General features: G+C 40.5%; 1 protein-coding gene across 1 annotated transcript in view; it reads left to right on the plus strand.

The window, feature by feature from the left end:
• adgb (androglobin) overlaps positions 1–25,819 on the plus strand; it is a 39,701-nt gene that overhangs the window by 748 nt on the left and 13,134 nt on the right. The window contains exons 3-23 of the mRNA XM_070926212.1: positions 159–251; positions 1,573–1,644; positions 1,930–2,106; positions 4,677–4,816; positions 6,646–6,732; positions 8,343–8,515; positions 10,406–10,482; positions 11,360–11,534; positions 11,958–12,051; positions 12,667–12,820; positions 15,315–15,360; positions 16,538–16,640; positions 16,861–16,924; positions 17,097–17,204; positions 18,649–18,754; positions 19,041–19,182; positions 21,029–21,143; positions 22,253–22,414; positions 23,065–23,203; positions 23,428–23,562; positions 25,554–25,647. Coding sequence (XP_070782313.1) covers positions 159–251; positions 1,573–1,644; positions 1,930–2,106; positions 4,677–4,816; positions 6,646–6,732; positions 8,343–8,515; positions 10,406–10,482; positions 11,360–11,534; positions 11,958–12,051; positions 12,667–12,820; positions 15,315–15,360; positions 16,538–16,640; positions 16,861–16,924; positions 17,097–17,204; positions 18,649–18,754; positions 19,041–19,182; positions 21,029–21,143; positions 22,253–22,414; positions 23,065–23,203; positions 23,428–23,562; positions 25,554–25,647 — 2,456 coding nt within the window. The remainder of the gene's footprint in view (positions 1–158; positions 252–1,572; positions 1,645–1,929; positions 2,107–4,676; positions 4,817–6,645; positions 6,733–8,342; positions 8,516–10,405; positions 10,483–11,359; positions 11,535–11,957; positions 12,052–12,666; positions 12,821–15,314; positions 15,361–16,537; positions 16,641–16,860; positions 16,925–17,096; positions 17,205–18,648; positions 18,755–19,040; positions 19,183–21,028; positions 21,144–22,252; positions 22,415–23,064; positions 23,204–23,427; positions 23,563–25,553; positions 25,648–25,819) is intronic.

Here is a 25,819-nt window from a genome sequence, read left to right on the forward strand (position 1 = left end):
TTACAGTCTAAAGTCTAGTAGATTATTCATTAATTTGCCATCAGAAACTTCTACTATAAAGTTCATTGTAAAATGTATAATTTGCTTAAAATCCACTTTACAACCGATATTAATTTTGACATGTTTCTGTATTTCACATTGTTTGCTTTTGTCTCCAGCCATTTTTTGAAGATCCTGAGGAGAAAATTTTCCTGCCTCCATCCTTGAAAGTGCACTCTTGGAGGCGTCCCACAGAGTTTATTGCCAACAAGGTATCCTTTATGCTTCTATATTAACGATATCATTTCTAATGCCAAGTGTCTACCTGTTCCAATTTGACAACGATGACATGGCACTGTAATTTGACAAAAGTGGTTTACACTTGGACTGTTACAGTATACCACGCCAGCATATGAATCCTGCAGGTATACACAGATGTGTTAAACCTATTTAATATCAACATGAAATGATAAATTATTTGATTATACTTAATTTTAAATTAAGTAATTTATCATGTAAAAATACTCAATTGATGGTTTCAATTTCTCAACAGCTGCTATTCTTCCCCATCTCATATTACTGTGAATTGAATACATTTGGGTTTTTGGATCGTTGGTCAGAAAAAATAACCAATGTCAAGGCAATATTTGCTTCCTGTTGCCTTTTGCAGTGATTTATTTTCATTTACCATTTTGTTGACTAAAGGACTAATAGACTACACGGCCTTGCATAGACTAAACGATTAATCTCCTAATCAAAGAAATGGTCAGGTTAATTAAATAACTGTTGGTTGTAGCCATGACATATATTACCAAAGTATTACTTTGCCACACAGTGTGGAATGTAGTTAAGGAAATCTGCTCTCTAGTCGCCTCCAATGAAGTTTTAATTGCATCACTTCACTTTCCTGTTACCCCTTCTCTCGGTGCAGTATTGAGCAATTACCAGAAGCTTCCTGCTTTTTGAATGAGTTCTTACCAGGTCACAAGCTCCTTTTTCACTCAAGATGTCAAAAGCATTTCATATAAAAGGAACACGGGCTAATCATAAAAGCAATCAGCCGTGCAGATGCAGGCTACAGCTCTACTGTATACTCTCTCTACATTAGTCTATACCAGTCTGTATTTCCAAAGCTGATGTTATTGACAGAAATAAGTTTGTTTCTCACTTAGAGTTGCTGTGACAATGGGAGAAAACACGACCTCCCTTAACCCACGGCTGATCTCTCTCACCATCACCTGACCCATTAATTCATATTTAAATAGTAACATGGTAGAATCTATTAACTTGGTAGTGAAATATTCATCGCAGACACAGTTTTGGGATTATCAATGGGGAGGTTAGACCAGTTTAGTGGATGACTCTGGGATGAATAGAGAAGCATTAAGTAGGTCACATATTCATGTCCATTTTAAACAGGTGATGTGTGACAGCAATATTCTACGCTGGTTGACCACTGTATTATTATTATGAATGATTCTGATATGTATTAACCTGAGTGCAGAAAGTTTGTCCATCAGTCATCTTGGCTCTGAGGGTACTAAAATTCATTATGTGAATGTATCAATCTGACAGTGATGTGTTTCCTTTTAGGATCTCACCGTTGTTGAAAATCAAATGACCTTTGACCTAATCTCCCCCAATGATCATCTGATTTGCAGTGAGGTTAGTGTTCAACTGTTGTTTTCTACTTTTCTATTAAAGATCACACCGACTGTCCGCTAACCAGTATTGATCAGCACTTGGACAGAGTAATTCAGATGTCAGACAGGGTGACGTTTGACTGACAGAAATGAATTAGACTGGGGTAATGCAATACCCTATTGATTTAGCAAATGATAGATCAGATAATTGATGAGATTGATTCAGCCAATAGATTCAAAGATTGGTGGGGAGTTAATTGACTTGTGATTACTTTTCTCTCCCTTCTCTCCTCCGTCTTTGGTCCAGCTGATGAGGTGGATCATCAGTGAGATCTATATTGTTTGGATGCTGCATAACTGCACATCTACAGAACAAGATGATTGGAGACCTTGGGAGCACATCTACTCTCTGTGCAATGTGGTGAAAGGTCATGTGCCGCTCTACAACAACTATGGAAAATACCTGGTCAGAATCTATTGGATGGTGAGTCTGACGCGCACACATACACGCAAACACCCATTCACACATATTCATCTAAGTCTAATAACAACTTTGTTTTTAGGGACCTGAAATGAAGTCCCTGCTTCATAATGCCTGTTTTGTTAATCACACATTTTTTAGAGGCACACTTGGCAATGGATGGCATAAGATTGCATTGTATTGTTCAGCAGACCCCATAGGATGCAGAAGATGAGAGGGGAATGGGGATGGACTGCGAGTTGGACGGGATAAGGAATGACAAAGCCGTATCCACTCAGAGCTCAAATCAATCAGTCTCACTGCTGTGCCGAAAGTGGCTGGGCTTCATACATTGGCTGATGAATAGATAAGGCTTAACAGGAGTCAGCTGCTTCTCAGAGAGCAAGGCTCAAGTTGGATATCTTTGCTTCGTAAGACCACGAGAGTAGGCACAACCCTGGGGGGGCTTTATGCATTGCTGTGTCATTCATATTGATTATGTACAAGTGTAAGTATTTTACAGATGTTTGGCTCTAAATAAAGGTCTTCTTTGCATTGGGATACAGCTTGGAGTAGAGGGCCTGTGAGTTTCAGTTTGTGTGTTGCTTGCCACAGATCTCTAAGTAGTGGACACTACATCATTGTGTCATTTCTAGAAAGGGAACTTCTTCCAGCACAACAATTTGGGTCAGCGAGAGAGTGAAAAAGACAGAGCTGAAAGTGATGGTGTTCTTTAACACTGTGACTCTTGCCTTGACAAACAAGCATGACACGGTTGTAGGCAGCAGTCCCCGTGCCAACCATAGCACGCTAACAGATGGTTGTTGAGTTGGCATTAGGCACCCAGCCCCCCTTCCCATTTCTTCGCCCGTTGTTGCTCATAGGCTACTCCTTTTCTCCCCTGCTCATATGATTCTTTATTTTTCCTCACCAATCTTTTTTCCAACTGTTTCCTCCTTTACACTCTGTGAACACGCTGTGAATATCCATCCCATTCTCATTTTTTCACCCTGTTTTTTACTGACCTACAACTCTGTCTCTCCTCCTTTTCTTCCTCTCTCCTCTAACTCATCCTTTCGCACTTTTTACCCCATCTGCGAACACATCGAGCTTCTCCTCAGGGCAATGGTTTGACAAGAAAGTGGAAGAACAAGCAAGAAAGGGAGCGTGCTCACCCGCACTTTATGTAGGCTTGTGCACCCGGCTCTGATAGATAAGGAGAGGCACAGCTGTGAACAGTCAGTCAGATTATCACCTGCTTGTGCTGCTTTTTCTTACAAGCTGTGTGAAACTCCCCCAGACGGCCGGTAGACAGAACACACCACAGACAGCATGTAACAAGCCCTGACACCAAACAGGATGCTAAGATGCAAGCATAAGGTAGCTAATGCTAGGAGAGGTGTTGGAATATGAAGCCCATAGGGAGGTGATGAGTTACACATTGGGTTTTTTGGAAAAAAAATCCACTTTTGGTGCTTATTGTTATGATTTGAGTTTCACCTGTGGCACACAAATGGGAGGAGGAATCTACATTGGCAGTAGATGTGTTAGGGGCTGGTATCAGTCATGGCCAATCACATCAGCCCTTCTTATTACCTTTTAAACGCAGATTTTCTGGCTGGCAAAGGAATTGGGAGTTCAGACAAGCTTCCTCTAACAGGAAACTACTATTTCAGTCAGAAACATTTAAGTCAAGGTATTCACTGTTTGTCACAAATGGTTATATAGTTACACTGGGCAGAAAATGCTCTGTTCTTTTAGGGAACTCTCAAGGAAACTGAGCAGCAATTAAATTCTGCTGGGAGAACACATGACATAACACACTATAATACAGATTCAGAGAAACCTGTTAACATACATGAACATTAGGTCCTAGTAGAGTCAACAAAAGTGTAGCGCATAGGGAGGAGTTTGTTTGGGGTGGTGGAGGGAGCTGCCTCAACAAACAGTGGAAATAAAAGTTAGAATTGTATTGAACTGCCTAGTACACTTGTATGAATGGTTGGATGTGCCTAGTCAGCTGGTAGCCCACCAGACGATGCATCAATGAGACGATAATAGTGAGAGTGATGAAACAGCTGATAGCTGATCAGCCGATGCCAGCACCACTTCAGTGCTCTGCCTGAAGGCAATGCTCCATTCTGGTCTGAGAGGCTCAAGTTTGAATATACAGCAGCTCAAATATCAACCCGTGAATGCATAAAGCAAAAAGCAGTATTCCATCAGTTTCAGGATATTACAAATATGCTGTCAGATGATGCCTCTTTTGAAGCTGATTTCATTTTTTGTGGATTCTGTTTCTGTGTGTAATCATGGACGCTTATATTTGGAAACACACAGAGTGACATGTGTCACTCTAAGGAACATTAAAAAACAATAGACGTTGCCTTTATTTTGTTATACTTAAGTGGTTAATAAGCAATCGTGTTCAATCAAAATGTCGTATTTTTCCTTTAAGGTTTACACAAATTGGTGTAGTCTGAGTACAATTGCAAAACTAATACAAAGAGATTGTCTAATTTATTAGAGCTACTATTTGAGGTGCATTGATTGTTATAGCATATCTTCACTCACTGTGTCTTTCTTGCTTTTAGGGTTGTTGGAGGAAGATAACAGTGGATGATTCAATGCCATTTGATGACGAAAACAACCTGCTTCTCCCTGCCTCCACCTGTCAGTCAGAGCTGTGGCCAATGTTGCTGGCTAAGGCTCTTATTAAAGTGGCCAACACAAAGTGAGTTACGGTACATTCGAACAGAAACTCTATAAGCATCTCAGTACTGCCCCAAGGAGTTGGGAAACAGTTGTTATAGTCTGAATGTAAGAGGGCTTAAGAGCAGACCACTGTGCAGCCTGACTCTAATCAGACCACTGTAACACCACACACTACGCACACTTCCCCTTTATACTCTAACTGTACACTAACCCTGCTTAAGTAAAGCAGTACACAGGGTGGTACTATTGCCCAAATGAATTTCAATAAATACATACAGTCATTCACCAGTAATATGCAATGTCAGCACATCTGCATGAACAAAATGAAAGTAGGTGAATGAAGCTACGAGTGATTTTAAAGAAAGTTTTGACCCTGCCTGATTAAAGACATTACTGAAACCAACAGAGTTTTATTTTAAAAAGTAGTCAAGATCACACTGTTTCCTACAATACCAAATGTTTGATGCTGAACTATGAGGAAATGTTTGTAAGATGATGAACTAGTACAATTGCATGTACTAGTGCATCCAAGTGCTTGGAATATGTGTCTCCCTGTTAACATACATATGTTGTACGCTTTACTTTAAAGTTACTAAAGGAGAATTTGAAGGGGAAATCAGGGTGCAGGAAGTACATTTCTTAGCTGACACGCACGCACATGTTGTACTTGAAGAAGTGAACTAAACAATTTAAAGCTCACGCACATGCACAAGAACCCCTAGAGTTCCTTTTGTTGACTTAGCCAAACCTTCACCTGACCTAATCTCTGCCTTGGGCTGTGTTGAATTTGGTGACAGACAGGCAGTGTGCGTGTCTGTGATGGGGCAACATGGCGTGTGCAAAGGTGGCTGTTCCAGTGTCCACAGAAGGTCGAGACATAAATGTTTCATCCAAGACAGGAAACAAAGGAGCCTCTCTCCTGGTGAATCATTTATCAGCCATAGTGAAAGTTCTTCATATTCAAACTTTGTCCAGGTGTCTGCTGGGGCTCCTCAGAAAACAGCGGTAGTCTTTTTTTGATAAAAAGCTGAATTTGAGGGCTCCTTCACTTTGGTGCTGAGTAGCTTTTTTGTAGTGGTTATGGACTGTGGCATTACTGATCAAGTTGTATTGATGTCAATTCCTCTGACGTCATGACTATGGCCTGGACAGGTTGGCCACAGGATCCCAATAGGACCAATTAGAGCTGCTGCAGCCATCTGTTTCAACTGAACATTGTGTGTGAAGGATACATACACACTCTCACACACACTCCTCAAAATCAGTTCTAGAGACTTGAATAATAGTTGTAATACACATACGACAAATTTCAAAATGTAGAACAAAGGCTGAGCCTGTATCCTCGACATTCAGTCACATCAGTAGAAAAAGTCCCGGCTGGTGAAGACAACACTAAGTAGTTCTACTGACTTGTTGACCTACAGTATATAAGCTTGTTGTGGTTTGATAAATTGGGAAACAAGATGACCATTTAAGACACCATCACAAGAGTCAATTTGAACATTGTCACAAATCCAATTATTTTGTTTTTATAAATAGCGGAGTTCATGGAGGTCAGTTACCTTTGTGGCTTCACTGGTGTCATTCCTAAACATGATGTTAAAATAAAGACAGAAAACAAGAGAAACTTCCATTTTGGTAGTCAGTTGCCTAGTTACAGCATTCTCATGACTTAATCCACTTGAACACCAAGCATATTGTGTTCACTTATTGAAACCATGACCTCACAAGTTCCATTTGACCACAGTGCCAGTGCCATCATGGGTGGTTTGAAAGGAGTCTCTAGTTTGTTGCACATTTGTCTTGTTGTTGTTTTTTTGAACAGTTTTTTGTGTGTTTGTTTCTCAGTGTAGTGTCGGAGGGCTGCGGGGAGATGGGTGAGTTCACCTTTATCCACACCCTCACCGGCTGGATTCCAGAAATCAGTCCTATAAGGTAAGGTGCTCATTGGTTGACTCTACTCTTGTACCTCTGTCTTCTGCATCTCTTCTTCTAAATATTATACATACTGTAGGTGCCCCTTTTAATTGTGACGTTGTTAGTGGGCTTAAAATACTCTCCTCTTTGCTTTTATTTTCCTCTCTGAAAAAAGAGAAAGAATCAAACAGACTATTCAGTCTCTGGCAGTTTATCACAATAATGGCTGTGGCACAAAACACACTCACACAGTTTGACAAGATGCATTTTCCTCTCAAGTATACTATTTTATAAAATGCTAAATCATTCAGAGAAGTGTATCTGTCTACAATAGTATGGAAAGTCACACTTGATGATTGAGGTCTAAAATGAAAACAAGGAGATACATAATGAAGGGGGAGGAGAGGCAGTGTGGAGTGTAGAATCTCAGCTTGTCAGTGATGGAACTTTAATAGGGTAACAGTGTTTTGGAGTGTAGCCGGGGAGTGTTATTCTCTATAGCTCAGCAGGTTAGCTGCTATTAGTGAGTCCCCTGGGGAATCTATCAACATGTACAGGCACTGAGCATGGCCGTGTTTGTGTTTCAGATTGATTCGTGACACATGGGTTTGCCGTCCGATATGCACATACCCACACACACACACATGCACTCTACTACTGTTTAACAGTTCTGTTCTTTTAACAAAAGATAATTTCTACCAATATTTTGGTTTTCTGTGGTCCAGTTTATAGGTGTATTTTTTGTGGTTGTACTTCAAACCAGATTTCAACCAATGGACAGCAGAGAGAGCTGGCAGTTGTCAGCTCTGGAGACACGAACCGCAGTGGGAATTTTTTTATGTCAGATTTTCACATGTACTCCTTACATTGGAAAGAGAGGAAAAGTGGTCCTTTAAACAAACAAAAGACGAAGAGTGATGTCCTTCAAATAAATAACATGACTCTCTAGCTTTCCCTTGCCAATTACACATATAAATGATGCTCACGGTTTCTGGTGTACTAGCCTGCTTCACACCATACTGTCAGCTTAAATGTACTGGGATGACCCATAAATCGGGCATGGTAAGGAGGCTAAGAACCTGCTCCAGCTACATTCCTCAATAGTTTGTTCAATATGTTCTGTCATGTCTGGGAGATTCAGTTCGGTCTCTGTTATTTTAATTTTCAATTTGCATTTTAATGTTTTTAATGCATTATGAAAAGCATTTTGAATTGCCTTTGTATATAAAATGTGCTATACACATAAACTTGCCTTGCCTTCAATAAAGACTGTATTATGTACTTCATTTTCAAGCAAGAGAAAAATGCTGATGTAAGAACTGCAGCCCATTGTATTGCAAATAGAGGGACAATACAGGGACAGGAACAGAAACAGCAATGGATTCAGGGCTAAGACAGAGTGCAGAAGCAGTAGACTTCATCTGATATCAGAGCAGTAATGGTGTTGTAAGTGTTGTAAGCTCTATAGACATGAGCGACAAGTCAACATTCACAAGCAAACAAATTCCAATCAAAACCATCTCAAAAATGGAGTTGGTTCCAACACGAAAAAGGGTATTTAAAAAATATATTATTTTGAAATCCCCTGCAGTCTGTAACCAATCATAATTTCTTTAACCTCCTCTCAGGTCTGTATACCTCAGAAAAACCTGGGATTTCTTACAAGACACCATTCCCATATTTACACACCCAGATGAGAGTTTTCAAGAGACGAAGCCTCAGACTGCAGATCCAGCTGCACAGAGAGATTCCAGCTTTAATAACAGCAAGAGTCAGCTGCCAGAGCCAGAGAAAAGCAAAGGTCTGAATTACACACACACAAACACAGAAAGGCACACAGTTATGCAACACATGCATACCCACAAACATACATCTCAATTACAGTCAGTTTGCACATTTAATTGAGTGAGTCAATTAAATCAATCATCCATTAGGTTGTGACCATTTGTATGTGCAGAATACTTTACTACAGCTTATTCATTTACCAACGGATTGCTTGAAAAATGATATATATGTGTTGTGTGTCAGTGTGTAAGTGCAGTACTACAGTATATATTTGTGTATAAGTATGTGAATGCACAGTGTATGTAAATCTCTATTTTCCTCTCTCTGCATCCATAATTCAACTAGTATGGAGCATGACAATGAATATTTCATTGTCCGACAGAAACTCACTTATCAATGATTCCATGCTCTTATAGCAGTTAAAGCCCTTATACCTGTGCAACATTCATAGTATTGCTTGGTGATTTACTTTCGGACTGGGAAAAACTCTACCGTGCCATACTGCAAAATACCTTCATTTCTGTCGATAGTCAGCCAATGCCCTGCTGCCTCTTTCCTGTTGTTTCAAGCATCACTTCCTGTTTTCCTAAGCTCATGTATTATGGAGTGCAGGAAGGGTTAATGCATGTATGGTGGACTCTAAATAAACCAGCAGAGGGAGCAGTGGAGGGGTGAATTATTTGGTGTTCCCGCAGGGCAGAAGAGCCTCCCAAGTCAAGTGTGGTTATGTGATGAAGGCAGGATTGAAACATGTCCTCAGAAAAGAGTGTGTGTCTTGGAGTTGTTTCAGGTCATTGAGGTAGAGAGATAAAGTAAAGGCTTTATCAAGGTTGTATAATTCATTTAAAAAATAACAAAAATGGCAAAAAGGTGGCAGCATGCTAATCATACTTGGCATTGACCAGAATTTGTGTTCTACAATCCCAGTTAATAATAAGAGAAACAAGTCTTGAAAACTGAGTGTAAAGTGACAAGAATGTGGGACAAAATGTTCAAAATGTTCTGTTATGATTTATATTGTCTTCAAACTATTAACACATTCAAAAACATTGTGACATTTTGTCATGATTGGGCCGCAGTATGAATACAATTTCTCCTCTCTTGTTCTCAAATTTACCCACCTGCTCTTTCTGACAGTAATCTGTCCCTTGGTCTCTTCTACAATCCCACTTGTTTACAATCATTAAAGAGTTGGGTATTAACATAACGTTATGACATGCATGCACAAAGTGGTATTACTTCACAGAACATTTATGCTTTAGGGAAATGCATCACATGGTGCTTACATACACACATGCAAACACAAAAAGACCTACCCATTCTTTCTCTCTCACTGTTTTGGTGCTCACTGTCATATTCCATTGAAATGCATAAATTGAAATGCATAAATCACTATGCAGTGAGAGAACCACTTCTCTGTTCAATTCTTAATGTGTAGCCTTTATATTAGTCTAGCAGTGCTCCCATCTCTCTTCATCATGGTCCTTCAAATTGATTTTCCATGTCTCCTGGCCCATGTGCTCCTTATACAATGTACTCTAAGATACACCATAGGGGGAGGGCTATCCATAGATAACCTAGATACTCTCATGTTGCCTTATTTATACCTGTGGAGGTCAACTGTGCTTTCACTTAACATTTATTTATTAACATTTATACACTAAGTTTCACTATATAGATGTGTTTAATCAGAGTCAGTCACAAATGTCAGTCTCTCAGTAAAATGTGCTGTGTAGTGATACAGTGCGAGGTCTGCAATGGCAGTCACACTGTCAGAGTATATATTTTTTGTATATGTGTCCATGTTGACATGAGTGTATGTGCTTACTGTATGTGTGTTTGTGCTTGCATATACCTATTGGCTTTACCTGTACTTATGTTAATCTTCTTTGTGTCTGTTTCTCAGGTACCCCTGAGGTAGTGGTGTGTGCTAGCTACTACCCTGTACAGCCACATAGCAATTCCTTTGGGTTTAGACAAATGGTATGCCTTTTTTCATTCCTCCTTTCTTGCTGGCTTGCTTGCTCATCCAATACAAGTTTTCTACTTCATTCACACAGCTACGAGAAACATTGGCAACCATGAAAATTAGATTTCACCTGCTGTAGATTGCAGTCAGAATTTCAATGCCGATTTGGAGGCATGTAGTATAGAGAGTCACATTCTGATGCAAATACTACTGTAGTGTGGATGCCTACATGAGCATTGCAAATATGTGAAGAGAAAGAGCAACTCTGATGTTAGGAGTTGTATCAATGACCTACTCGGTACAAATTGTACATGTAAAGTTCAACCTTCATTGAGACATTATTGCTCATGTTTGTGTTGACACATACGGATCCAAATAAATATAAAGACAGAATCATTTTAAAATGGTCACATTTTATTTGATTTACTCATACATAATAATGTTATACCCTAATGTGAAAACATATTGTGTTTCAATACTTTTTAAAATATATGCTGTCTTACACACCTGTGTTATATAGCACAGTAATGTGAAAATATGTACTGAAGCCCCACAGTAACAGTGGGTGGTGGAGATTAAACATAACACTGCTTGTGACCTGGGGGCATGGTGTGTTCTATTTGGATGCTTCGCCTCAACAGGCTTCACTAGTTTTATTATTTACACCCATGCTAAGGCTAATTGGTGGACAGCTTCTTGGATTTTACTCTGTAGGATACTCTGATGATCAGAATCAGTTTGATATTTAACCTATTCACCTATAGAGTTGGTTACATTGGACAGTAATTCTCAGTATGGGAGAGTAAGTTTTAAACTGCATTTTTAAATGTTCATGAATGAGTACTACATGTGTGTTTATTCCTGTGCATTTGTCTACTATAGCGCACGCAGGCTAATTCCTCAGAGCGTCTTCGTCAGTACGGTCTCTCCTTGCTGCACAGTCACATTGTCTTGTTGACCAGAACCCGGGCATGCCAGCTGGAGGCACCACCCAAACCTCCACCTGTGCCCCGATGGAAACTTATCCGCCCGCGCAAGAAGATCGTGGTCACCGATGAACCACAGAGTGCGTGAGAGACAGAAAAGGAGGCAGGAAATAAAAAAATGTTAAAATTAAGTTAGGAAAAAAAGGTGGTGAAGGGGAAACCAGGAGGAGGATGCAGGGGAGGATATCAAACAAATAGAAAAGCACAAATTATGTGATGGAGTGTAGGTGAATGTCATAAATAAATATGACTAGAAAGGAAAGCGAGTGCTAATGCAGGAGATTTAGAACCTACAGTACAGAGGGCATACAGTACCACATGCTGAAATGAAAAAAGGAGGAGGATAACTACAATATTTCTGTAATGAAAATAGCTGCTGGCTCGGGCATATCTGACATCAGCTGATCTCTGAGTGAAACAAAAAATGCAGTAAAAAGACTCAGAGTGTGAAAAAGCAGTGCTGGCATGGTGTGTGAGACTTTTCTCCTTCTCTCTTTTTGCAGAGCTTCCTTTGTCAAAACCAGAGCAGTTCGTTGAGGTTGCTAGCCCTTTTCTCTCCCACCGTGTCAAGAGCAGCGTTTGCCCAATCCCGGAACTGTGCGTACACTGAAATGATCTAAAACTGAGATATTATGTGAGATGAGTGTTTTCTGTTGTCCTGCTCGTTTTATTCTATGGTACTGGTTAAGGAGTTTTTCACTGTTCAATAGCTAACCTGCACTCTGACCTCATGGTTTTCATCTAGGGATCAAGAGAGTACATTATCATGATCACATCACCCTTTTTTCCCCATCTTCTTACTGTATCTCAGTCTCTTCTCCCCTTTCTCCCTTCAACTGGGCAATGACACTCGGGTAGTGGTTGAAAAATTTAAACTATATGGGTTTTTTTTCTTTTTTATACATGGAAGTCCACAGTGTTATGAAGATTGGTTTGTTCCCACTTGACTCACTATACTCACTGAAGGGAATGGTGGCCAACATTCTTAAGCTAAAGAAATCACAGATCAAAGCAATGTTACAGTAGAAATGCTCTTCTGGTGTAATTTAATGTTCATAATGTGACATGCATGACTCATTTGCAGATGATATGGTGTATTGCTTTTAAATGTGTTACCATGAGATGAGATGCGTGTATGTCATGATTATGATATGACGCATGTGCTGTATGTCCACATAACGTGTGGCACGAATATGTGTCTTTGTTTGTCAGAGAGGCCAAGCAGGGCGCTGTGAGGAAGCATTCCTCCATATCCCCTCTGGTGTCCATTGCTGAGGGAGAGGAGACTGAATGCCGACAAGGCCTTGAGCCTGATGCAGCTGAATGCACCACTAACTCACTGAACGGCACAACAGACAAAATAGAGGTACATAGAATTGCTGTCTGCTGGGACACAAAGTTGATTTATACATTCAGCCTGTGTGTATTTAACATTTTATAGAGCATCTTGAATATAGAACCTCAATTAATCGTGGTTACCCTGAGCCATTTATTTAAATAGCTATGATGATCTATGAAGCCCAGCGTTATGCCTCATGTCTAAAAGCTAAGATAGTAGCAGCTGTCCACAAAATTTTGTAGCCTCTTCTTGTTATTTCCTCACTTCATTTTTTCCTCTCTCACCCCTCCGTCTACCCTGTAAGTATGCAGTTGAAGGCTCATCAGAGTAGCTCTATGTGTCAGTGACAACAAGGCTTCCATCCCCCAGTCTCAAAGTCACTTCTGTTGTCTCCCAGCCAGGCCACTACTGACCAGGGGCACATCTGCACTAAAGAGAGAACCAGCAAGGGAAGGGAGATGAGGAGGGGGTGGGCTACAGAGCAGCAGCAGAGAGACACAGACAGACACAAAGACGAGGACAGCAACAAAGATAGAGAGGGATGAACAGGGGGGACCACTGTAGCAAATAAGAAAGGGGGGGGCGTAAAAATGGAAAGAAAGCGACAGTTGGACAGGGAGAGATGAAAGCGGTGTAGGAAACAGAGAGAGATGGGAAAAGAGAATCTCTGGTGTGTGGTGGTAGTGAACGGGGCGCGTGGGTTTCATACAAGGAGAGGTCGTGTACTGTGCTGATGAAAAAAGCAGTGCAATTAGATGGTGAGCCATCAGTGTCTGTGTCTCCTGGGGGGTTCATTATTACACTTCACTCCTAGCATACAGAGAAAAAATAGAGTTCATATTAATCACCCTCTTGTGTAACTGTGACCAGTTATAGAGCGGTTAGGCTAGGGCAGTATGGACACACTAATTTGATGTGTCGTTTGATGTGTGTGCGCACATGCACACAACATGGATTGGTTTGTGTATTTGTCATATGTGTGCCACATTTTAACTCAGTGTGTGTTCCCACTTTTTTGCAAGCATGTAGTGGGTCACGTGCTGAGGGGACTGTACATCAAGTGAGAAGGGTTTTTTTCTGTTTTGACCCCTTCCTCTGTTTCTGTCAACCCTGGCCAACTGTATCAACCTCTGTGCCTAGCTCCTAGAATAGAAGAAGGTGGTGTCACATGGTGTCTCTCAACGGCCTACTCACTCAACATTAGTGTGGGTTAAACAATTAGATAATGGGTTGTATCTGTGCTGTGTTAACCTCTAATATGCTTGGAATGTGTTTAATCACTAAATCACCAAAGCCCCTCCATGGTTTCAGTTTACTGCTAGAGAACTACAGCGCCTGTGAGCTCTGAATTGCCACAAAGAGATTTTTAACTTTTCATGTATGAATTGGGGTACTTCAGGGTAAATTGTGACATCTGGAGAGAGTCTCTTGGAGAGCAAAGACTTTACTCTGGCTGTGTGAAATAAAGCCCTGTGAAGTGTGGGATTAAAGAAATGTGCCCTCTCCCATCCATCAACCCATGATTGTGATTTGATCACAGAAAAATGCTCTCTCCTCTGAAAGCAGCAGCTTTAAAATCCCAGGAGCCTTGTCTGTAAGATCTATCAGTCTCAATGACCTCTTACTATACACAGGTAAGCGATCTAATAAAATGGCATGGTGTGGGTGGTCAGGACATACCCTGCCTCAGAGTTTGACTCTACGCGCTCTTGTAAAATCACACACACATTTCTTTGTTGCAGTGAAAGTGTTGCTATAGTGGTGGAGAGGAGATCAAATGTGCCTCCCAATCACAATGCCTCTTTCCGTCTGTCTGGGTTTCTGGGTACTTATTCAAATAAGTGGTGACTCACACACACACACACACACACTCACTCTGACTCATTAGAGAGTCTTGGCTGGGGTTGCTTTGAAGTTACACAACACAAAGCCATAATTCTTATTCAGCGCTGGGTGAACTGTTGGACATTCACCAGGATTTTTCCTCAAGGGAGCATTATTTAAAAAAAAAAATGAAAAGGGGCCTAGAGGAAAGTTCAGCCTTGCTCAGACAGAAGAATATGGTATTTGAAGGATTTGATAATGACTCATTAGCTATATTTCTTTTTTGTGTTGGGCAGATGAGTGTGAAATCAGAGCCGTTGAGTAATTCCCTTTAAGAGAAATAACTTGCTAAACAACACAATAACTCCTCATCTGTCACTGACAGTCAAAGTACATTAGAGCTGGTATTCCCTGTTGGTGTTTTTAGCAGGAGAGGAGCAGCCCTTGTCACATTAAAACCGTGTCTTGTGTCCTGTGGTGTTCAGCAAGCATGGCGCAACACCACAGCTGGCATGGAATCACTAGAGGGTGGAGCAGTATCTCTGGCAGTGCAACTCACTGTTCATGCCTCTCTCTCTCTCTCTCTCTCTCTCTCTCTCTCTCTCTCTCTCTCTCTCTCTCTCTCTCTCTCTCTCTCTCTCTCTCTCTCTCTCTCTCCTCTCTCTCTCTCTCTCTCTCTCTCTCTCTGTCCCTTTAGGTTACTGCAGAGGACAGGAAGAAGGACGATGATGACATCTCCAATGGTAAAAGCTGTTCCTTTGCAATGCTGGGCCCCTCATTTATGTTGAAAATATTCTGCACTGTATCTGTACATAAGATCGCCTGAGGTCAAATATTAGGCTACCAGAATGGGCAGATGGTCCTTAATTTCGTTTTTTGGAAATGCTGAACGTAGTAAAGGTCTTCATTATTGGTTGACCTACGTAGTAAAGGTCTTCATTATTGGTTGACACGAACAGCATCTGGAGCAGCATAGTCCAATTAATGTCATTAGAAGTATTTGCATCTCTTCGCCTCCACTCCCTCCATCTTTCTCTCCATGCTTCCATCAGTTGGCCAAGACACTTTGAAGAAGATGGGACTGAAATTATGCGTTATGACAACCAGCCAATTCCCTGCCTTCTCTCTGCCCCCGTTTAGTTGCTTAGTAACACCTGCAGTTTGAGTTAGCGGACCACCATTGCTCAGCAGCAGAGACACTGGCCCTCGCCGCCTCAGCTTTCTGATCAGACTTCTCGCTTTCAGAAGAGCTTGGGGGCAGAGCAACTGTGTGTGTGTGTGTGTGTGTGTGTGTGTGTGTGTGTGTGTGTGTGTGTGTGTGTGTGTGTGTGTGTGTGTGTGTGTGTGTGTGTGTGCGTGTGTGTGCGTGCGGATGTGTGTGTTTTTTGGGTGGAGAGTGTGTCTGTGTGCATATGTCTATGACTTTGCTCTGCATGCATTGAGATAGTGGGAGTCAGTGAGTGGGAGTATGGATGTGCATGTGCGCTTACACTATGCCATTATGTGGGAGTTTGGCCAATTTGGCTCACTGTGTTTCAGATAATGATTTGAGTCTAGGATAACTTGCTATGAGTCACAAGAGGAAAGGCATTTTGTTACTTGCAGCATTTTGAAATGGTGGATTTCACATGCAATATCTATTTGGTATTAAGTGTGGCATGAAAAGCACCAGGCAACTTGGATGCTACTCAGCTTTGTAAGGACATGTTTTTCCTATATCGAGATGCTGCAGATTTGTATTAGCAATAATGAAAGATGTTAGATAAAGTACTTTACTTTATAATACGTCTCCTTTGATAGGCAGCTGTGTACTGCAAACCTGTTAACTTACATGTCTAACCCAACAAAAAATGTTTATAAATACATTTATAATCACAAATTGTTTCACCCTAAAGAGTGGAATTTGAACCTTCCTTTCAGATCAATCCCAAACTGCAATTAAGGAGCTTGTAACTGAGGAACCTGTCAAACCCATCCTGCAGGAGATCTGGGTGGACTTGGATGACTTTGCGAAATGCTTTCAGTGAGACACACATGCACATGCAAACACGAATATGTACTTATGGACTGCAAACATACTAAACCAATAAATAAATATGGACATTCGTAAAAAAGGATGATTTAGGGGCCTCAATAAATTACGTGATTGCAATTGAATGAAATTGCATGAAATTATGAAATTCTAATTGCTTTTATTAACTAAGCTAAAAAATAACTGGCATTTATTTGTGTTTTTCTTCCAGGACTCTCTTGGTGTTCCATAAATCACAGATCTACCCACATCATATCCAGAAATCTCATTTTAAGGTATAGTGTGTATCACGAAATAACCCAGTGACTAATTTCTGCATATTCAGTTTCCAGTGCTCATACTTTCTTGCATTTATTTTCCCACATGATTCCTTGTGGTTGTGCTTTGACACATTAATGCTGTTAGTATTGGATGTATTGTTATTAATTTAGCTGTTGATGTCTGCAGAGCTCCGTCTTGTCCAAAATTGACACAGACACCAACTGCACTGGATCATCTACACATTCTCTTACCACCAGATCCCTCCCTGTGACATGTGCTGTAGCAAGCCCTGAAGTACGTTCATGCAAACACACACATGCATGCACACCAAGAATTGCACATGTGATTGCTGTGTGTTATTCAACCTACCCCAATATTTGCGAAGCTGATTTTTTATAAGTAGTAATTAAGTATTTAACTTAAATTATTTAAATCCAGAATTGTTCACATCCATGTTCACTAGCTTGCAGTCTCCTTCTACACTGCCTTTGACGGTGCATTGTTGCGTTTCTTGGCATGTTACCGCCACCTGTAGATGAGTCGAAAATTGTAAAACCAGAAAAACTCCTCTATAGTACTAATAGAATAGAATCCACAGGATAATGTCATTGCATTCCTGCTCAGCAGTGATGGTTGCCACTTGTTCATCCCACTTTAGCTCCATCCAGGCTCCACCCTGATCCACCCCATTGCCTAAATGTTTCCTTTTTCTGGTCCAAACAACTGCAAAACTCAGAAACCCAAGCGCACTGTCACTGACTGCTACGTTTATCCTAACCTTTCTACAGGCCAATGGTAATGACAAAACTACCTTGAGAACATGGCAAACAGATCTTTTTATCTGACAAGAAAGTTTGCTCAGTTGTCATGGAGATGGCTCAGTTGTCATGTATGGGTCTTTGGTCACCTTATAAGTAGGGAGATCATAATCCCTATCTCTGTTCAAGGATTAACAGACACATATTTGGCATCGGATGTGAATGGCCTGGTAAATAATTAGTAAGTGGACCTTGAGTATGTGTGTCAAACTGCTTTCCAAGGCCAAAAGTGAACCATACATACAAGACTGACAGAAGGTTTGCTGACCTAACATATTTGTAAGTAATGAGGTAGATTTGAAAAATATATTGTAAATGTAACCACGATCTGCTTGACAACAGAAATTGAGCCAGATGTTTTGTTAAAAGTTGTCCTTGGCATGTGCAAGGTGTTTGTGCCCTTCTGCCTGTCTTCAGGAATGAATGAATCTGTGTAGTTCTGAAAGTACACTGTCTGTATGTGCCATAGGCATCACATACAGACACCTCTGAAGTTGTCCAAGAGTGACGTGTGTGTGTGTGTGAGTGAGTAGAAACTGTTGACTGCTTGTCATTCCAGACACCTATGCCTTCTCTGTCTTTCTTACTGGCTGCTTCTTCTTACATTGCTTAATTAAATTCACCGTCTTGGCCTCTCCTATTCAGGCGTCACCTCAAATGCTTCTTTAACTCACTCAGCTCTTTCTGTTCTATCTCTTCTTATTTCCTCCACTTACCTCCCCTTCTTTCCCTCTCTTTCTCTGTATTTTCCTCCAGCTTCTCTTCCACTAAGCCACCCTTCTATCAGTTCTATCCATCATCCCTCCCTACGGCTTTCTGCTCTTTCTCTCTTTCACTTGTTCTTTTCCTTGTCAGTCTTCTTACTGATAACTAAGGCCAGTGTGTGTGTGTGTGTGTGTGTGTGTGTGTATTCCCCCCAGTGTCCAGAGGTGAGAGGCACTTACTACTTGTGTGTGGACAGCCTACAACCTTCCCAGATCCTCATCAGCTTCTCTGCTCTGCTTCTCTTGGGAGAGGAGAGTGAGGATTTATCCACAAACACACACACACACACACACACACACACACACACACACACACAGATACTCAGTTACAAAAGGATTTTCTGATCGTGCAGGTAATGTAAGGAGCTTGACTCAAGTCTTTAACAGCAGTTATAACTCTGCACTATAACCGTATTTGGGTTTACAGTACATGTAAATATTCATAAAAACATTCAAACATGTATGAACATTTTATGAATGTGACCTTTGTTGTGATATTTGACTGTGGTGTGCGACCAAAACACCTTTTCTCTCCACTCTCATAGAAAAAAAAAAAAAACTGTCAGCAGCATGTAGGTATGCAGTTCTCATCGCCCAGTTGTACTGTTGGAAAAGCCTGCCGTCTCAGCTGCCAGTTCTCACCATCAAGACCACCTCTTCAAAGGCAGCCATCCTTAACTTAGCCCCAGGGTAGGACAGCATTGATGAATACTGAGAGCTGTGTACTTTATTGATCAAAATGAAAAGCTCGGATCAGGTTCCTAAGCAGGTACAGACTAGGACGTCACAAATCTATGTTCCTAGACTCTGTTGATCAGGATCCCCAGTAGCTACTACCACTGAAGTGTATCCTTTAGTATGTCATTTCATATGTAGAATATTTGATATGATAGTACTTCAATTTGAAAATATTGACATCTTGATATTGCCATGCAATGCTAATTGCTAAAAGTATTGTACACCATACTATGAAAAGGCTTTACACTTGTGACCAGTCTAATCTCTCTAAGGTTCGATGACTTAATACTCATTTTGTGAAATTCTCTGATGCTGTTTTAATCCATTAATTTACATAAACTTTCATATTTCACATATGTATCTAAACAAAAAGTCATCCCGTCTCCCATTTCATCATATTTCATTTTTTCGCTTTCACGCTCACACCTCATAACCTTAAATTACCCTAAGTGCTCGTCAGCACTATGCTATGCAGAGATCTACTTAAAGCTATCATAAAGTGAGCAGAGGATATCTGCCTACCTCAGATGCTCTGAAAAGCAGTAAAAAGCATCTGTCCTAGTCTCTATTAATGGGTGCTAGTTGGCCTAGAAGCAGAGGGCCTAGTTTCTGGGGTCAGGTGCAGGTATGCAGCAGTGCAATTACCACTGAGCCATAATCATACACATAGCACTCAACTTATCATGCCCGTACGCCCCATAGTACACTCTCTCCCAGAGAGATTAGCTGATATGTCCATGCTTTTGGGCAGCAATCATTTTTAAAACACTTCCATTTTCTGTATGTGGTATACTATTTTGCCAATGTGTTATTTTCTTTAGTCACTTCACTGACCCTGTGTGCTTTCTTCTTCTATATTATTTAAACATACTGTCCTGTGCTAATCTTTTCATTTTAAAGAGGTTTTTTGTCTTTCCTCCTTTGTACATCCCCTTTTCTCTCCCTTTACATTTGTCTCCGCTGTTTCTTCAGTCCCATACTCTTCACTGCTTTCCTCTTTCTCCCATCCGTTTTCCTTTTGTATGCTGTCCTCTTTTTCTACAACACTAGCCCAGCTCCGCCTCAGTGCTCATTCATCTAGTTAGGCTATGATGGCTGAATTATGTAAAACTAACGGGGCCAAAGAAGTGGGGTTCCACTCTCTCATGCCTGACCAGGCCCTGTGAACTCAGCTTGGCACTTTGTAGACAGGACATTAGGCTACAGCACTTCCGACTGTTTGACCCACTCTGTATTACTTGACAGAAACATAGTTCCTCTATTAAGACTGGAAAGGGATTTTATTTAGTGGAATGCACTGTTTCATGCATTTTCCCTCTGATTGTGCAGTTAGTATTACTAAAAGCTGTGGAGGAATACCTCTGAACTCCTTTCTATTAGTTTCATACATTTAGTAACCTTATATTTAGACATTGTTCTACTCAGTAATTGCAATGAAAAGAAAATTAAAGTAAATTGTCTAGAGCTGTGGTTCCAAACCTTTGGAACAAGGTAAATCTGGGAGGTTGTGAAATAACGATGAAAATAGAAAAATACTGTTTTCTTTCCGATGTTTCTCTACTTTTAACTTATTTTATTGTGAAATTTAAGATAGTTTGATTTCTGCAGGCCTCTAAAAAGTTTAAAATGAAGCTATCTAAAATGGCAACATCACTCTTTGATTGACGCGATAGCAACATATGCAGCCTGTGAAAAGGGATCATGAATAGACTTTGAGTCTTTATAAAAGGTCACAAATCAAAAGGATTGGGAATTGCTGTTTTGTCAAAATGCTCAGTTTCCTTTCTCTCCCCTCCAGGCGCCATGTCTTGTCCTTCCACATAAGGGCAGCACTGGGCTACCATGTTCACCTGTGCAGCAAGACACCTTTCACCTTTGGGGATGAAGATTCCATCATGTCACACCTTACCAAGGTGAGGGCCTTAGTTATCAGTTGACAATGATAGTAATTTCACAACACATTAAGTCGTTGTGAATTTGAGGTCATTTTGGTTTGTTTGCTGAGTAAGAAATGCAATTTTCATGCTGAAGGGTCCACCACGGCTGAAGTAATGCACAGCAAAGGAAACATTACATGACATTTTCCTTGTTCCCTCCTTTTTCTAATGTCAAAATACACGGACCAATCAAGACATGGATAGCCCATCAACATACCATCCTGTCTACCCTTTCCTGTCATCTGCTGCCACAATATAGTTATATGTTGACATGTACATTTCTAATATAATATTAGGGGTGATATGCATAGTACTTTCATTTCATTCTCAGTCTCAAGTCACTTCTTCGCTTATAAAAAACTAAATTTGTCACAATATACAAAAACAAAAAGGCTCTGTGAGGGGCGCGTAGTGAGTGAGGAATACAGCGATGACTAAACAAATGAACTAGAAAGCACTCAGAGCATGAATACATCTGCCAAGAAAATATTTAGATTTTTTTTATCTGGATGTGTTGGAAACAAGGAATCAAAAAACCCAACAACCTGTTCAATCTAAATCGTGACAATTACAAGTACAGAGCAGAGCTTGGTTGAACATAGAGAAGGACAGAATGAAATAGCCTTTGTTGCAATGTCCTTGCTGTAACATTTTTGAATACTTTGTATTCCAGCTTCAATTTAGAAAATCACACAAATTAGTAAGACTATGCCTCTGCTTTCTTACTTTTTAGCCTGATGTTTGTGTTGCTGAATGTATCATTTTTCAAAACAAATTTTCATGTGAAAAACAATGGGCACAATGGCAGGCTTATGCATGTCAGAAAAACAAAGAAATAAAATGCTTTTATCTTGTCATCCACAGTCAGCAGTTTATATATACTATGTAGACATTTCAGAAATACTTTGTTTATCCCCAGGGGAAATTATACAGTACTTTCCTGTAACAATCCTGATGTGTTCCACCACTGAAATGTATTGGTATTGTGGGCTTTCTGCTTGTCATCTATTTAACTTGCATTCTGTTTAATTTGTGGCGGTAAACCACATTTAAATGCTTCCCCACTGCTCTCCTATTTTGAACAGGAAAGTACTCGTTTCACTGAGCAGGCCTCGTCCATCTTGAGGGCCCTGTCCAGAGTGGTGTCTTCCTTTAGTGATGAGCAGGACCAGTCAGCAGCCAGAAGAACCCTAGAAGAGGCTCACTGCCCCCAAAACATCAACACTACCCTGGAAAAACACCACAAGGTAGCTTGTTTACCATATGGTCCTATGGTAGTACACAGTTGTAATGTACATGCAGTTAATAGCTCACCTTACTTAATATTGTACCTTTGTAATTGATTGACAGTTGCTACATCTAGATGGAGTCTTGGTTCAGATTGACTAAATCACATTTAGTAGTACACTTGTGACCATATAGCATGTAAATGAGTTAATAGTAAGTGAGAGAAAATCACCATTCATACTTGTACTACTCATGTACACTTAACCAGTCATGTTGTTTAGCTACTTTGCAAGGACTGTTTGACTCAGCCAGCGAATACATTTAACATTTTTCATTGAAAAATCACAGTTGTTTCTCAGCTACCACAGACAATAATCAGCTCTGCCTGGCCAGAGGGTCTCATTTTCAGATAACTGCACAACACAAACAACGTTTATAAGGCTATCTGTTTCAGCTTTTACAAGGCTGCTTCTTGTACTATTTGGAATAGTAAAATAATATTTTTTATTCAGATACCACACTTCCCCTAATGTTTTAATTGTGTGTGTGTGTGTGTGTGTGTGTGTGTGTGTGTGTGTGTGTGTGTGCGCGTGTGTGTGTGTGTGTGTGTGTGTGTGTGTGTGTGTGTGTGTGTGTGTGTGCGTGTGCGTGTGCGTGTGTGTGTGTAAAGGTGTTTAACTCTGCAGTTTACCACATGGTGTGTGAGGCTCTGGGCAGGAAGCTGACAGCAGAGGAGCGGTTTGGTATACTGGCCCTCACAGCTGACCCTTCACTCTTGGCCACTGACGCCAAAGAACACTCCCCTACATGTAAGTGCCATTTGTGTGTATGTACATTTTTGCATGTCCATCTACAAGTGTTTGTGAGTAAACGCCTAAAACATGTAATATTGAGTATCACAGTTTTTGTCAGTTGCACTCAGATTTACACATTCCTCATTTAAATGAATTGAATTCAATATAATTTCTTATTATTGTCATTCGTTGTTATAGATAAAACTATTTATTCAATGCTCTGCCATTACTCTCTTAAGTGGATGTAGAGTCAAATCCTCCAGAAAGCTGGAGACACAGGGAGCCAACAGACAGGGAGGTCAAGGCCGCCACTATTCTGCAGGCTGCATTCAGAAGGCACTTGATGCGAGAGATCTTTAATGCCTCAAAAGCAGGTAAACACACCCATACACACATAGAAAATGTATTCAATCAAGTTTCATGGCCAGGTTTAAATCTTATCTTTCATTTGAATTACTGCAAATACTAACTTATGATTAAACAGTCAAAGACAAGTTAAAGACAAACACATCTGCAACAACTGGGAAGGATAAAAAATAACTAAACAACAGAATACCTGTGTTTCATTTGCAGATTATTATTTAGTGTCCGAAAACACATACACACACACACATACACACAAAACATCTTCTACTTCTTATATTCACTGATGTAGCTCAATGGAATGTATGGAGCCTCTGAGCAGAGGCACAAATATTTATTGATGAGACTGCTACTCTTACTAATACACCCTGACAGATGAGGGGTGGCCACAGAGGGGAAACACACACATGTAGGAAACACATACACACACACACACACACACACACACACACACACACACACAACATTTCTGCATCAACAGCCAAACCTCTCAATAGTGACAGCTAGTGAAAATGGGGAAGAGAAGACACAGAAGCACTGGACAGTTTGTAGGAAAGACTGAGAGAGACAGAGCTGAGCAGCTCTTCCTTTGTAAATTTATTCACTAGTGTTGCTTTGGAATAATGTTTTCTTTTTGTTTCTTGTACTGTCTCAGTGCTAGGTATGCTCTTATACAGGTTGTAGGGGTTTTGATATCCAATTCTCTCCAGTGAGTCTCCATCTTACTATGAAGGTACACCACTGTTTGAAGGAAACACTGGAAGTGACACATTGCCCAGACATTCTTTATTTATTGCCAGGACCTGAAGCTAACTGTGTCTTCTCCAGGCACAGCACACGACACTGTCACCCTCTGAATAACTTGCACATATCTGCGTATGCATAGCCTCATTAATGCAGTAGTTGCAGTATTAACTGCACCGTACAATAGAGTAGATGGGATTTAGCCTGTTATTGTATGGCTTGGAAATGTGGTTTGAGCATCACAAACAAAATATCGACATCATTATAGAACCCTGGTGGTTATGTTCCATTAGCATGAGCGCGCGCACACACACACACACACACACACACACACACACACAGCTTGACTTCTATAAAATACGCCTGTCATGGTTAAGTTCTCTCAAATGTTATTCATTTACAAGTCAAAGCACAAAGTGCTCCTTTTAGAGAGGTACTTTCAGTAATGGCAAAACACCAATCATATTTTAAAAAACGCTGCCTGTCTAACTACACTTTCAGAAAGAAAAGAAAAGTAAGAACCGTCCTTTTCTTATTTTAGACAGCCAAATTCCCCAACACATCTGTTTATACCACGGACAACCTCAAACAACTTGCTTCTCACACCACATTTCTGTACAACTCTCTTGCTCTTTCCCACTTTATGTTCTCCTTCTACTCTTTCCTGTCTGCCACTGTTTTTCTGTCTGTCTGTTGCCTCTCTTTGGTTATAAAGATGATAGGAGGTCTTCATCTCTCAATAGCCAGCCTTGGCCCACTATAATGGCTGTATCAATTTGGAAAAGTGGCCATTTGAAAAGGGAGAGCTGAGCACTAGAGAGGGGAGGGGAGAGGTGGAGGGAGGATGTGAGGATACCTATGACACATGTCAGATGTGAAAACATCTATCACGCAGCTTCAGAGAGTTTTTCTCACTTATATGCACAAACGCACACTTACTGACAAACACATACTCATGAACACATAGTACCACATCTTTAATCAAATGTTCTGTTCTGTCAGAGTGGTTATCTGTATGGTAAGATGAGTGTGAAAGTTAATGTCAAGGTGTGAATAATCTCCTATCACCTCTCACTGAATGAGGTAAAAATGCATTTTGCAATTTCTGTTTCCCACCCTGAACTAGGTCAGCAACAATAATTTGTTCATGTGTTTGACAGCAACATGGATTGTCTTTCATGTTTAATGGTGGCTACTTTTTCTGTGTGTGTGTGTGTGTGTGTGTGTGTGTGTGTGTGTGCGCGCTCATGTCATTCAGGCACGAAAGAGAACCTCCATGCATCTAAGATCCTTTTTGACATGTGGCCGAAGGTTGACTCAGATGCAGAAAAGCATGCTGCCCTCTTGCTACGGTAAATGAAGGATAAAAATGCATGATCATAATGACAGTGAATGATGATAAATACATTGTGTACACAATGTATGAATTGTATACACATAGACAAAACACCTCACACCTTATTAACCTAGCAGATATTTGTTCACAGGAGTGTCATTATCTGAGAGAATATGAGGGCTCCTATT

The sequence above is a fragment of the Enoplosus armatus genome, chromosome 19 (assembly GCF_043641665.1).
Source record: "Enoplosus armatus isolate fEnoArm2 chromosome 19, fEnoArm2.hap1, whole genome shotgun sequence".
NCBI classification, from domain to species: domain Eukaryota; kingdom Metazoa; phylum Chordata; class Actinopteri; order Centrarchiformes; family Enoplosidae; genus Enoplosus; species Enoplosus armatus.